General features: G+C 42.6%; 1 protein-coding gene across 12 annotated transcripts in view; it reads left to right on the top strand.

Annotated features, from left to right (window-relative positions):
• The window catches only part of THSD4 (thrombospondin type 1 domain containing 4), a 369,711-nt gene that overhangs the window by 336,053 nt on the left and 18,882 nt on the right, over nt 1-14,776 (top strand). For all 12 annotated transcript variants that reach the window (XM_060282606.1, XM_060282603.1, XM_060282605.1 and 9 more), the window contains one exon: nt 765-938. In XM_060282606.1, coding sequence (XP_060138589.1) covers nt 765-938 — 174 coding nt within the window. The remainder of the gene's footprint in view (nt 1-764; nt 939-14,776) is intronic.

The following is a 14,776-nucleotide window of genomic DNA, read 5'->3' as shown; positions in this document are numbered from 1 at the left end:
CCACTTTCTGCTTGGGCTGTTTACAGCACCACCAATTCACCAAAGGGATTGTGGTCCTCAATCCCAAAAGTTTGCATGTCTCTTTCCAACAGAATAGGCTGTGTAAGTACAGTCACACCTCATGTTGCATCTGCTTCAGGTTGCGTCTTTTCAGGTTAAGAACGTAGCAAACCCGGAAGTGTTTACTTCTGAGCTTCTCCGCACGCACAGAAACATTCTGTGCAGTTTGCGCAATCACAGAAGCACCGCTCTGGTTGCAGACTTTTGGGATTGCAAACAAAACCCCGGAACAGATTGTGTCTGCAACCAGAGCTACCACTGTACTATAACACTGTCTAGAGTGTCACTATCAAGTATTTTTGATGGAAACCTCAATTCAGTTGCCCAGAAGGTCACCCATCACCGTATTATGCTATCTTGCATAGAATATAGCACCCTGTGAATTTTTACTTATCCTCATCATCATTATCTAGAGCAGATTTCTAAGCTTCATGAAAACGTGGCAGGAGACAGATGACACCTTGGAAATGTCTCCCAGTCTTTTCTCTCTCCATTTTGCCCTTTCTCCTCTTCCATACCAAGATTCCTCTTTGAATATACATTCTGATTGCAGAATGTGGATTTCCTGCTGTCAGAACCTAATCTGGATTTGTGTCCCTTCTTGTGCCAGGAGCCCTCGAGTCATCTTCCAAGCATTTCACAACTGCTTTCACTAAAGCAGCAGTTGGGCTAACGGATGTCTTTGTTGTCTCCCACGATGACAGTGCTCAGCCGAATGTGGCTCTGGTGTCCGGACACGCTCCATCATATGCATGACCAATCACATCAGCAGTTTGCCACTGGAGGGCTGCGGACACAACAGACCACCAGAGACCACACCCTGTGACAATGGACCATGTTTGGGGAAAGTGGAATGGTTTGCTGGAAGCTGGAGCCAGGTACTGTTCATCTTCAAAATGTTTGGGGAAAGATCCAGTCAAAATAAAGGAAAATGGAGTACAGGTGAATTAATTATGTGGTTCTTTTTTATTAATTATTATATTTATTGGTCTTTTTTCAGGAAAAGGTAAACTCAAAGCAACTTACAAAAGCTGCAATCTTATGAATGTTATGGGACTTAGTTCTTTTTTTCAAATAATATTTATTCATTTTATAAAAACATTAAAAAGAAAACAAAGAAAAAAATACCAACAAAACATAAAAAACCAAACAAAAACACACAACTATTTTCTTATATAACTCCATTTTTCATTCACATCGTTTGGTGACTTCCCTTGACCCCCCTTCTGGATTTCATTTTATTTCCTCTTTAGCAGATTATTCACCATTTTCTAATTAACCAATTGTTAACTTAATTAATCCTTTATTTATTAACCTCATCATTATTCAACTTCTTTCCCCCCAAACTTTCCTACCTCTCCTATTTAAATTTATTAATTTAATATAAAATTATAACCCATATTCACTACGACAAACCTTGCTCTACATCTTTCCTCCCTCAGGTTATAAAACTTGTTTAAATCTAATATAATTTTCATCTTTCATTTTTTCTCTTATTTTCTACTAACCCCACTTTCTGTTCGCACACACCCCAATCTGCTCAAGAAATTTCTTATATGTTACCTTTCCTAGTCCAAACCTTATAAATCAGTCCATATATTTTTTATCTATCCTTTTCAACCTATCCCCATCCTATAAGCTTTCACCACCCAATAAACCCATCAATGATCCTGCCAATTCCAAAGAAAAAGCAAGTCTCTGCCCACCAAATATGTCCACTTGTCCTCTTGTATCAGTGTCAAAACTCTCCTTTCCCCATTTTCCTGTTTGCTTTCCTTTTGTGATGCAATAAAAGTGTTTGCCATTCCCTTCAAATTTTCACCAAAGTCCATCCAGTAATTGTCCTGGTATTCCCATGAGGCCATTAATTCCATCTTCATGGGTTCCTTCCCTTTGTCTTCCTGTCTCTCTGGCAAAGCTCTCAGTAATGAAGTCTCCTTTAAGTTGCTTTTCTGGTTAGAATCATGTGTGAACTTCTCTTTTTACTGCTCAGGCAAGCTATGTCTAGCCAGTCTGATTTCATATAGAATTTCATTCAGCAGGCTTAAAATAGCCTCCTCACTCATTGTCTTCGTCCAAGGTCGCCAACACAGGAAATGGCAAAATAAACAGCCCGTTTTTCAGTCCATTTTTCCAAAAGAGAGCTTTCTATTTCCTTCCACAATTCCTTCAAATCTTATTCTCCTTAAAACTCACCAAATATAACTTATCTTTTATAGAAAATAGCAACTTTTAATTTTCGTATCCAATTGATTAAATTCACTTACCTTGTAACATTTAGCTTAGGATAGTGAAAGCAGTACATTCCACAAGGGTATTGCACACAATAAAGTCTTTTCTTCCGCTCACTGGGGGGTCCGCTTCTAGCAGCGGGGCAGCTTTTAAAGTCCTTTCACCAATTTTACAGGATCTTTAAGTCCTTTTACTTTCTCTCCACCTCTCCTGCTGAGGGGGGAGATTTCACAATCTTCCTTAAGGGGTTTCAAAATGTTAAAACAAACAGTCCATGGCTATCTCCGTCCCTGCTTCCCCCTGCATCCAGAGAAAGGGAGCGACCTCCGCATTTTAAAACTCCCAATCCGTAGCCAAATTAGTTCAAATCTTTAATCCAAATTAAGTAATCTTGACCTTTTTGCTGAGAATTGACCACCAGCACCATCCAGAAAATGCAGCTTCACACTCTTGAAGGAAGCAAAAGCCCTGAAGCACCGCGACTCTGACCCTTTCGCTCATGTAGGCTCAAACAGAGCTTTCCGAGGGAGAGGGGAGTTCGCTCTGGTGACTGCCAGGTAGCCCAAGCCCCCTCAAATTGGGGTTTCTTCGGGGGTCCGCAGTGCTGATGCAGTTTTCCCCCACCTTCAAAGTGCCAGAGTTTCCTCAGCTGAGGAAACCTGCTTCTGAAAATGGTCGGTGCTCAACCGGAAGTCACGTTATGGGACTTAGTTCTGAGTAATAGGGCTGTGGTGCAAATCTCCCATTGAAATCACTGGGACTTTGGGTGGAACTGAGGCAAACTCATGGTATCTTCATCAGCACATGTTCTGCCCCCCCTTCAACCCCCCCCATCCTATCCCCACAATATAAAGAGAAAATACTTTTGGCAATCATCACATTCCAGAATGTTTGGGATTATTATTATTATTATTATTATTATTATTATTATTATTATTATTATTATTCCTGAAGAATTATCCTTTGTTGGCTCCATATGTTCTCAATGTCTTTTTACCCTACACAATTTCATTAAGAGATTTGAATGGTGTTGCTTTCTCTCTCTGCTCCTATGGTTGTATTCCTTCTGGCCACTTTCCCTCAACCAGTTAAACGGGAGAGAAACGGGTGCTGACAGATCAATTAGGGATCTGTCCCTCTCCCTAATTATTTGGCCATTTCTTCATAACAGTTAGCTAGCAATAGAAGGGCTAAGCTAATCCCCCAAAACACCAAAGCCCAAATGAAAACCAGAAGAGATCACTCAGACCAAATTGGATTCTGACATCATTGGGAATGTGTTAGGACCTGTGGTGGGAAACCTTAGGCCTGGGGTCCAAATATGATCCTCCAAACCTCTGTATCTGGCCCTGGTTTGTCTGGATAGGAAAGGGTGGGTGAGTCCACCATTGCAGAAGCTAAGTATGTTGTGCAAAGGTAAGGTTTACATTCATTGCTCTGCTCATGTTTGCCTCTAGTCCTGCCTGCCACTGGAAGTGAGCCCTTGAACAATTGCCCACATGTGGAATAGTGTAGCAAGGCTTGATCCCTAAGTCAGTGGTTTTCAACCAGTATGCCATGGCACCCTGGGGTGCCTTGAATGATGATGAGGGTTACTGCAGGCAACACGGGCTTCTGCCTCTTTCCCTCCCTCCTCTGATGCCCTCTCATGGCACTGATTCCCAAAGGCTTGCACAGCTGTTTGTCGCAGCAGCCCTGGCTACAAGCTTCAAAGGTGAATGGTGCCTCTGGGGCTGGCCAGGGGGTGCTGGTTGCCAGGAACTGAGGTGGCCTCAGAGTAAGCAAACAAGCAAGCAAGCAAGCAGGCAGGCGAGGGAGCCCAGCCAGCCAGTCTGCCAGCCCTTGCTGTTGGGAATGGACAAACAAGTGGGAGGCCAGGCAGGCAGGCAGGCATTGTGCTGGCCTTCCTTGTGCTTGCCATGAGAAAGGCCTGCCTGGGAGCAGTGGCTAGCTTCATGCTCCGGCACCAGGGGCGGAGAGCAGACAGGGGCATGGCTAGCGTGTGTCCCGGGGGCATGGTGCGCTGCCCGCAGGGGCGTGATGCACGTCCTGGCGGTGTGGCGCCCAGTGCGGGTGGGGGTGTGTGATGGCACCCCACCGGGATTGTGCTGCCAGGGGTGGTACGCTCCCCCACACCCCTCTTCCTCTGCCAGTGCCTGGGAGCTGAGTGCCCAGTGCTGAAGGGGAGCCTTTATGCCATGCAGGCCTGGCAGCACCCACTGCTGCCTCCCAAGGTAAGGTGCTACCCTCACGTTCACCTTTGGTCAGTCTCTGTCAGGCTATTAAGGCTGGGGGCATCCTCTTCCCAGGCCCCTGTGGGGCAGTGTAAGGAGGCACCTCTCTTTGGGGCTGGGGGGGCAGCAGTGGCTGCCCAGAGCATTCCCAAGGAGAGGGGAGAGGAGAGGAGGCTGAGGGAACACTCCATAAAGGAGGGTGAGGGGCTGCTGGCTCTGCAGGCAAGGGTGACATAACTGGGCTCCTGAGCCCCACAGGGGTGCTGCAGAAAGAATGTAGTTGGTCAAGGGAGCCATGGACTTGAAAAGGTTGAAAATCTGTGCCTTAAATGTCTCTCGATCCCTGTGTGCTGTTCTGGGGGTTCTCCAGGGAAGAGTAGGGGAAGCCCATTGTGCCAGCAGGACTTGTGCTGGCTCCAGATGGCTCCCAATGCAGTCACTATTTAGTTGAATTCAGCCCTTGATTTATTACATGTCCTTCATACTAATGTCCCAGGGCAGGTCACAACATGCATTTGAATTAGTATATGAGGAGCAAAGTTAGTGTTTCCTGTGCATAGGACTAGGCTTTTGTGTATGTCCCTGCATTCTAATTTGTTGATTCTATTATGGCAGTTAAGTACTGACAGGGCATGTCTGCAGAGGCTTGTTGTTGGTTTAAAAACCCACCAAAGAACTGTGCAAAACACAATGTCAAGTAATCGTAAATCTGTTTCTGCAGTTTTCTGGTTTTGTGCAAATCTGAGAGGTCAAAAGAATATATGTGTGTGGCTAAGCTCCTGACTCACCCTTACTAGCACACTGGAAAAGAAAATGAAAGCAACTGTAAATTCTCAGCACGCACTTTTCAGATTGCTACTCAATATATCTACTGTAGAAATGTCTAATGGTGATTGCTTGTGCAAATCTGAAGGATGAAAGAACAAGGAATTCCTGAAGCACACCAGAAATAGTTACAAGCAAAAGTGGTAAAGAAATTCAAGTAATGAGTTAGTGGGCAAGGGAAGGGAAGTAGCAGAAAGTGACAGTGGATCCACCCACCCCAAAACACTAAAACAAATAGTCTGCAAACCCCAAGGAAAGCAGTTTTGAGCCTAATTTTCTCCAATTTATTGGATTATCCCTTTATCAGGTAAAACCAAATTTACAAGGGGAAAGGATTGAGATTGATGTGGTTTGAGGGTCACATCATGTGGACTACACAAATTAAATGGGTATAAGGTATATGAAGCAGAGAACCTTCAAATCAGTGGATAAAGTGGGGAAATTATTGGCATGGCAATTTTAAAAAAGACAAAAAGAAATACAAATTGACAAAATTAAGGATGGGGGGGGAATTATAACCACACAGGAGGAAATAAAAAAGATATTTGTAAAACATTTTAGTAAATTATACAAAGAAGGGGAAGAGACAGAAAAAGAAATTCTAAATTATTTACAAGATAAGTGGTCATTAAAATTAGAGAAAGGAGAATTAGAATATTTAAATGCGCCAATATCAATAAATGAGATCAAAGAAGCTATACAAAGGGCCAAAAAGGGCAAGCACCAGGCCCGGATAGACTTACAGCAGCCTATTATAAAAAATGGAAGAAGTACTATCAAAACCACTACATTTACTTATGAATCATATTATGAAAGAAGGGAAGAACCCAGATTCTTGGAACCAGGCTCATATCATGGTGATCCCAAAACAAGACAAGGATAAAGAAAATATAAATAACTATAGACCTATATCCCTGCTCAACAATGATTATAAAATCTATGCTGACATCCTGGCCCAGAGATTAAGGATATTAAAAGACCATATCAATCAAGACCAAATGGGTTTTCTTCCAGGAAGGAAAATGTTGGATAATATAAGATTGTTAATTGACACAATAGAATATTTGGATATGAAGCCAGGCAAACCAGTGGCAGTTGTTTTAATAGATGCTGAAAAAGCATTTGACAACGTGTTCTGGAAATTTTTGGTGAAGTTAATGGAAAAATTAGAATTGGGCATCCCCATAATAAAAGCAATAAAACCAATATATAATAATCAAACGGCGAATTTGAATATAAATAATGAGATGACCGACTATTTCCCAATACAGAAGGGAACAAGACAGGGGTGCCCACTCTCCCCCTTATTATTCATATTAACCCTGGAGGTCTTGAATGAGGAAACAAGGAGAGATGATGAAATAAAGGGTATAAAATTAGGAAAAAAATCATACAAAATTAGGGCCTTCACTGACGATATGTTAATAATGGTGGAGCACCCAGTAGATAGTATACAGAAATTATTGATTAGGATGGAAGAATTTGGAACGGTGGCGGGGCTCAAAGTGAACAAAGAAAAAACTAAGATTATGGTTAAAAATTTGGACGGTCAACGGAAGAAATTATTACAAGAGAGAAGTGGCTTACAAATTGTAAAAATGGCAAAATATCTTGGAATCCAAATTACAATGAAGAATGTTGACCTATTTGAAGAGAATTATAATAAAACATGGAGAGAAATTAAAAAGCAATTGGACATTTGGCAAAAATTAAAATTATCATTTTGGGGAAGGATCTCTAGAATAAAAATGGTGGTATTACCTAAATTATTCTTATTTCAAATGTTACCAATAATTACCAAAGATCAGATATTTGAAAACTGGAGGAAGGATATCATGCGATTCATTTGGCAAGGAAAGAAGCCAAGGGTAAAGTATAAAGTATTAACAGATTCCTTCGGACTACCAAATTTGAAACTTTATTATCATGCAGCCTGCTTTGGATGGATTAAAGATTGGATTATGTTGAGAAATACTGAGATTTTGGCTATGGAGGGGTAGAACAACGCCTTTGGGTGGCACTCCTACCTGATATATGGGAAGGTGGCGGCAAACAAAGTTTTCCTAAACCACATAATTAGAAAATCCTTGTATAAGGTATGGGTAACCCATCGAAGGCTACTTGAACCAAAAACACGCTGGTGGGTTTCACCACTAGAGGTTATAGGACTTAAAATTAAACATGGGAAAGATTTGGCCAACATACCAGGAGTTATCAGTAAAAGAACAAGGTGTAGTAAAATTAAAACCTTATGAGGAGATTAAAATATATTGTAGCAGTTGGCTTCAATATTATCAGATTGCAAACCTGTTCAAAGAGGACGAGAAGAAAGGTTTTGAATAAGGAATTTCTAAATCACAAAATGAATTATTAAAATCAGATAAAAAATAATAATACGGTAACAAGAATGTATAATATTTTATTAGAATGGGAGTTAAAAGAAGTTATAAAGGAAACTACAATAAAATGGTCGCAGGATTTGGGCAAAGCAATTAATTTAGACAGATGGGAAAAATTATGGAGCCACGATATGAACTTTACCGCATGCTATTCAATAAGAGAAAATATTATGAAACTGTGTCATCGCTGGTATCTCACTCTGGTGAAGTTGACCAAGATCTATAAAAACCACTCCAATCTATGCTGGAGATGCAATGCAGAGGTAGGAACTCTATCATATGTGGTGGGAATGTAGGTCTATAAAACAGTTCTGGGTTAAGATTCATGAAGAATTAAAAAAAATCAAAATAACAATTCACAAAAAACCAGAGGTATACTTACTGGGTTTACTAACGGATGGCATCCCAAAAGATAAAAGGAATATATTTCTATATGGGACAGCAGTGGCAAGAATATTAATTGCTAAGAATTGGAAAATATCAACAATACCAGAATTGTCGGAATGGAGATCAAAAATTTGTGAGTTCATGAGAGGAGGCTCTATCCAGAAAGCTAACAAAGAATGGGAAAGCGTAGAATTATATATGAAAGAAAGAAAATAAAGAATAGGAAAGTGAAGAAAGATAGATGAAGAAAGAGGGAAAGGGAAAGTAGGAAATAGGAAATAGAGAAGATTATGAATCGCAAGGTTATTGGTTAATATAACAAAAATAAAGTGTATATTAAAATTAAAAATAAGCAACATAGCAGAATAAAATAGGGAAATACCAATAGGTGAAGGAAGTAGGGGGGAGGGGGAGAGAAAGGGATGGGGGGTTATGAGTAGTAATTGAAGAGATATTAAATATTAAAGATCAAGGTGATGGAGGTTGTTAATTATGTGATCTCTTCTTTTATTGTATTGATGTATTGTCTTATTTTTGTATTTGTGTTATTTTTTGTGTTACTCTTTATTTGTGTTGATATAATTCTTAATAAAGATTATTTTAAAATTTAAAAAATAAATAAATGGGAATGCAAACTCTGGCGTGGACAAGCCATTACTCTCAGTGGAGTTTGGTTTAGCCTCAGCACTGGAAAGGCCTATATCATGGGTAGGCAAACTAAGGCCAGGGGTCGGATCCGGCCCAATCCGGGAATCAGCATGTTTTTACATGAGTACAATGTGTCCTTTTGCGTGTTCAGACCCAGAAACCTCCCCCCTAAATAAATTCACACATGACTCAAATGTTGGTTTGGTTTTTGGCAGAATTTAGGCCATAACTTTATTGATTACAGAAAGTGATTGGTTGCATAGGCTCTGGTGCGACTAGCTCCCTGAACCCTTGCAGGTAGTGCTGACCCAGGACACCAGCATAGTTCAGCCAAGGGTGAACACCTGGATAGGCAGAAAGCCCGGAATAGGCTATGTCCGCCATCCAGATGTCCCCCTGGACTCAGGCATGGGCACAACGCCCTTGACCAAACCATTTGAGTCCCTGGATTCCTTTAACAGAATACCCTTCACATAGGGATGGTGAGAGTGTTCTCCCACCCCTATCACCAGAACAAGTGCGTATCCGCCACACGAGCACATGGTGGTCAGTTTTTGAACTGCGAATTGTGAGTGCCAGCTCAGCATCAGATAGCTGAACATTCTGCAAGAACAAGCTCCTGGGAGCCCTTCCTCGTGCTGATTCCAGCACCACTTCACCCACATGCAGTGCACCAAAAATTGCAATTGAAAAGACTGCCGAAAAGAGTCTCTCCCCATAAACACCAGCAGATTAGCCTCAGCTTGCTGCGCATAGCACACAAAATATCAAATGTGATCGGCATCCTACTGGGCGACTTAGGTGGTTGCAACCTGGCCCAGCCCTCAAGAGCCTTGTGCACCACAAACTTTGCACAAGGGTCTCTAGAATATAGGGAAATACAGAAAAATGAAATGGCAGAAGACTGAATTTGGATGAACTTCACAGCACGGCCCATAAAAGCAGGTGAGCCAAATACTGCAACACCTGGTGTGTGGATGGCAAATTTGTACTGTCGCTAGTCAAAAGCTGTGCTTTGAAAGCTAAAAGGTCTATCCAGGCCTTCTTGTAAGACCTCAATGTGGAAGGAGAAATAGATGCTACTACTCCCTGCAGGACTAGCTGCTGCCAAGGTTCCAAAGCTGAACCGGGAAATATTCAGGAAGTTGCTGGGCCTCTGGAACCAGGGATCTGAAGCACTCCATCTGAAAATGGGATACGGCATCAGCAATATTATTATTAGCGCCAGGAATAAAACGGGCAGAAAATACAATATTAAATTTGCGGCACCGCAGCACAAACGTGTGTAACAGGGCAGATACTCTACTAGAGCGGGATGACTGCTTTGCCAAAACACTCACCACAGTCTGATTATCAGGACAGAAACAGACCTGCCAGTCCTTGAACTCCGTGGTCCAGATGTGGACTGCCACTACAATGGGTAAAAACTCAAGAAAGGTTAAATCACAGGTAATGGCTGCACCCTGCCATTGCTCAGGCCACCTCTGAGTGCACCAACAGTCACAGAAATAAAGCCCAAAACCCAGGGAACCAGCAGCTGGTTTCCAGACTGGAAAGCCCGCTGCATCATAGCACCTATACTCCTAGGACGACCCCTAGGACTAGCTGGGACTGGAATCCTGGAAGGTTGGAATTGGGAGAACAAGGCACCAGAAGAATCAAAAGAAAAGCCTCACTCCCTTCGCTCACATCTGAAGGACCATGAGTAGAAGACATGGAAGGGCCGGGCTGAGACACAGGCTGCCTTCCAAACTGCTAAGCCAAAGATTTCACCTCAGTATTAAACCTTGACACGGCTGCAGGATCTGATCCAATATCAGCCATAATTGCACCCAAACGATCCAGCGTATGCTGGGGAACCGCTGGGGGAGGTGCTGAACACAGTTACTGAGATGGGCCTCTGATCACCCAGTTTGCTGACCCCTGGCCTATATCTCTGACTTTGATTATCAGAATTCTATCATTTTTTATAATAGACTCTCTGATGTGGCTGATCATGCCAATAAACTGATTAGTCTGACAAAATGCATGATAAAGCTTTTAGGACTTCAAGGCTTTCTGCAATAGAACTGCCCCCCCTTAATCCTTCTTGCCCTCTGCCCCCCCTCTTAACACATATTGTCGGGGGGGGGGGGGAAATCTCAATTAGATTAGTGGTGAGCTATGTAAACAAAAGCAACTCAAAGCAATAAAAATGCCAGCCGAGAATTTCACAGAATTCCAAGCTATGGAATCATAATGAAATGCAGCACTTGCCCAACACACACAGACCCCCCCCATCTCTCTCTCTCAGGATAAAAGCTGATGCAACTTGAAAGCCCCTCTCAAACATTTACAATCAGCCTCTTACACATAGCTGCCAAGTTTTCCCTTTTCTCGCGAGGAAGCCTATTCAGCATAAGGGAAAATCCCTGTAAAAAAGGGATAACTTGGCAGCTATGCTCTTACAGCTTTGTTTCATATTGGGGCACTGTTAGGGTGCATCTGCTTAATAGTCCTGGAAAAGCACCCAATCCTTGTTCTTCTTGCATAAACATCTTCCCCCACCCCAGCATATACCTTTGAATGGTAATGCTAGGTTGTACAGTAAATGGTGGAGCAGCTCCAAGGTTCTGTTATGTTAACTGGCATCCCAAGAGTTAATTTTCTCTGGGACCAGCAATTTACAATGCTGTTAACAAGAATTATGTCTTTAACTCCCGAGCACCCACAGATAATTTATCCATAAATCTACCATATTGCTCCAGGCTTCTAATTTGTTTATCTAAAGTAATAAATTATTCAGGAATATGCAGCCATGGACATTTAGAAACCATAGCTGCCAAGTTATCCCTTTTTTACAGGGATTTTCCTTTATGCTGAATAGGCTTCCTCGCGAGAAAAGGGAAAACTTGGCAGCTATGTTTAGAAACCCATAATATTTTAATTCTCCTCTGGTCAGCTACAATATATAATATATTGTAAAAAAAAATGTGTAGAACATTGATTTGTAGTGAAAATGGCGGCTGCCTGATTTGTAGTCATGTTTAGAGCAGATTATCAATGTCTCTTCCAAATTGCTTTCATTATGAGCCTGTGACAGTTTCCAACCATGCTTGAAAAAGTTATTCCATCATTCTATGCTTCATATCAGCCATCTAGAGCAGCCACACAAATTCCTATGGAAAATGATGTTTCAAGGAAATTTGGGCAACCTCTGAATCCTGGGAGATTCCAGACAGACAAAAGGAAACCCTGTTTTGCGCCGTAGTTAGAGGATGGAGATGGCGTGGATAGCACCAGTCTGGGTGGCTTTAAAGGGGGATTAGACAAATGAATGGAGGGGGGTAAAGTGATCAAGGGCAGCATGTATTTGAATGCCGCCTGTTGGGGATCTCAAGTAGGAGAGAGCAATTGCGCTCATGTATCGCTTGTGGGCGAGTCAACCACTGTGAGGACATGTTGAACTACATGGGCCATTCACTGACCCAAGAAAGATCTTAAGTTTTCATGTTAATTTAAGACAATATTTTAATGTTGTTTCACATGTTATAACTTGCCCTGGCACCGTAGGGTGAAGGGGAGGTAGTATACAGTAGTAGTAGTAATAGAAGGAGGAGGGGGGATTAAAACGTCCCACCCAGCAAAGGAGGCCATAGATAATTCAAAGCTGAAGGCCTGGTAGGAAACAATTGAAGTAAAAAAACAGTTCGGAAGTCTTAACATGCACAGGAACATGGAGGTTCCTGCGAACACACACCTCAGGTATCAAAGGCCAGGGTGAAGACATGCATCTTCGCCATATACACCTCTCCTCCTGAGAAGCAACGGTCAAGTTTTTGCTCTCTTCTGTTTGAGAGGCCTTCAGGCCTTTGAAGAGTGTCCCTGGGCCAATTTAAAAGTGATTACTTGGGGCTGGTTAGCATCCTGTGCTTTTAATATCTACCAGAAGTAAATTGGGTCCTCCCTTAAAGAGGGCATGTGCTGCAGTGAGACCTGGAACCTGATCCCCTGTGTTGTGGGTGGGTTCGATTGGTCAGCCACAACACCTGATTGGTAGGTCCCTCGTTTCTGGGTTCAATCTGGCCAATGGGACACAGTCCAAACGGATCGAGGGACCTATATATGCCTATGCATGTGACCTAGAGCTTCCTCTTTCAGCGTGTGCATTTGGAACAGCAGCAGTGTGTCCTTTGTGCGTCCGAGAGAGAGCGCAACTTGCCTTTGACGGTTTCATCTTGGTGATTTCTTTCCATTCTCCCCTTTTCTCCCTAGATTTAGTTTTCCCTCTTATCCAGTCCCAGCAGACTGGAGGAGGGCAAATGTTGTCCCTATTTTCAAAAAGGGGAAAAGAGAGGACCCAAACAATTACCGCCCAGTCAGCCTGACATCAATACCAGGAAAGATTCTAGAGCAGATCATTAAGCAAACGGTCTGTGAGCACCTAGAAAGGAACGCTGTGATCACTAAAAGTCAGCATGGGTTTCTGAAAAATAGGTCATGTCAGACTAACTTATCTCATTTTTTGACAGAATTACAAGCCTGGTAGATGAAGGGGATGCTGTGGATATAGCCTATCTTGTTTTCAGCAAGGCCTTTGACAAGGTGCCCTATGATATTCTTTTAAAGAAGCTGATAATATGCGGGCTAGACAATGCTACCATTCATTGGATTTGTAACTGGCTGGCTGACCGAACCCAAAGGGTGCTCATCAATGGCTCCTCTTCATTCTGGAGAGAAGTGGGGTGCCACACCACAGTCTTATTCAACATCTTTATCAATGACTTGGAAGATGGGCTTGAGGGCATCCTGAGCAAGTTTGCAGACGACACTAAATTGGGAGGGGTGGCTAATACCCCAGAGGACAGGATCACACTTCAAAATGACCTTAACAGATTAGACAACTGGGCCAAAGCAAACAAGATGAATTTTAACAGGGAGAAATGTAAAGTACTACACTTCGGCAAAAAAAGAAAAAGAAAGGCACAAATACAGGATGGGAGACACCTGGCTTGAGAGCAGTACATGTGAAAAGGATCTAGGAGTCTTGGTTGACAAATCTGACATGAGTCAACAGTGTGATGCAGCAGCTACAAAAACCAATGCAAGTCTGGGCTGCATCAATAGGAGTATAGCATCTAGATCAAAGGAAGTAATAGTACCACTGTATTCTGCTCTGGTCAGACCTCACCTGGAATACTGTGTCCAGTTCTGGACACCACAGTTCAAGAGGGATACTGACAAGCTGGAACGTGTCCAGAGGAGGGCAACCAAAATGGTAAAAGGCCTGGAAACAATGCCTTATGAGGAACGGCTTAGGGAGCTGGGTATGTTTAGCCTGGAGAAGAGAAGGTTAAGGGGTGATATGATAGCCATGTTCAAATATATAAAAGGATGTCATATAGAAGAGGGTGAAAGGTTGTTTTCTGCTGCTCCAGAGAAGCGGACACGACGCAATGGATTCAAGCTACAAGAAAGAAGATTCCACCTAAACATTAGGAAGAACTTCCTGACAGTAAGAGCTGTTCGGCAGTGGAATTTGCTGCCAAGGAGTGTGGTGGAGTCTCCTTCTTTGGAGGTCTTTAAGCAGAGGCTTGACAGGCATATGTCAAGAATGCTTTGATGGTGTTTCCTGCTTGGCAGGGGGTTGGACTGGATGGCCCTTGTGGTCTCTTCCAACTCTATGATTCAATCCGTAGTCTCTTGGAGAGATTTGTTGCGGGCCTTTTTTTTTTTACTTTTTTTTTTTACTTATCGCTGTTTAAACAGCGGCTTTTTGGCTATCGATACAGCAGCGGATGCATTTCAGGGTGCTGTGGATTGTAGTTCTGAGCCAATTCTGAGCTTGTTTTTTATTTTCGCCTAGCCGCACGTACTCGGAGTTCCTTCGGTATACTGCGGCCTCCTTTCCTAGCGCTTTTGGCCCGAGCGCCATTTTATTTTGGCACAAGTGCCATCTTGTGGGTGCTGAGCACCATCTTAATTTGACGGGAGCGCCATTTTGTTTTACTT

The sequence above is a fragment of the Zootoca vivipara genome, chromosome 14, assembly GCF_963506605.1.
Source record: "Zootoca vivipara chromosome 14, rZooViv1.1, whole genome shotgun sequence".
NCBI lineage: Eukaryota > Metazoa > Chordata > Lepidosauria > Squamata > Lacertidae > Zootoca > Zootoca vivipara.
The sequence above is the reverse complement of the archived record's forward strand: the minus strand, read 5'-3'. Positions and strand labels throughout refer to the sequence as shown.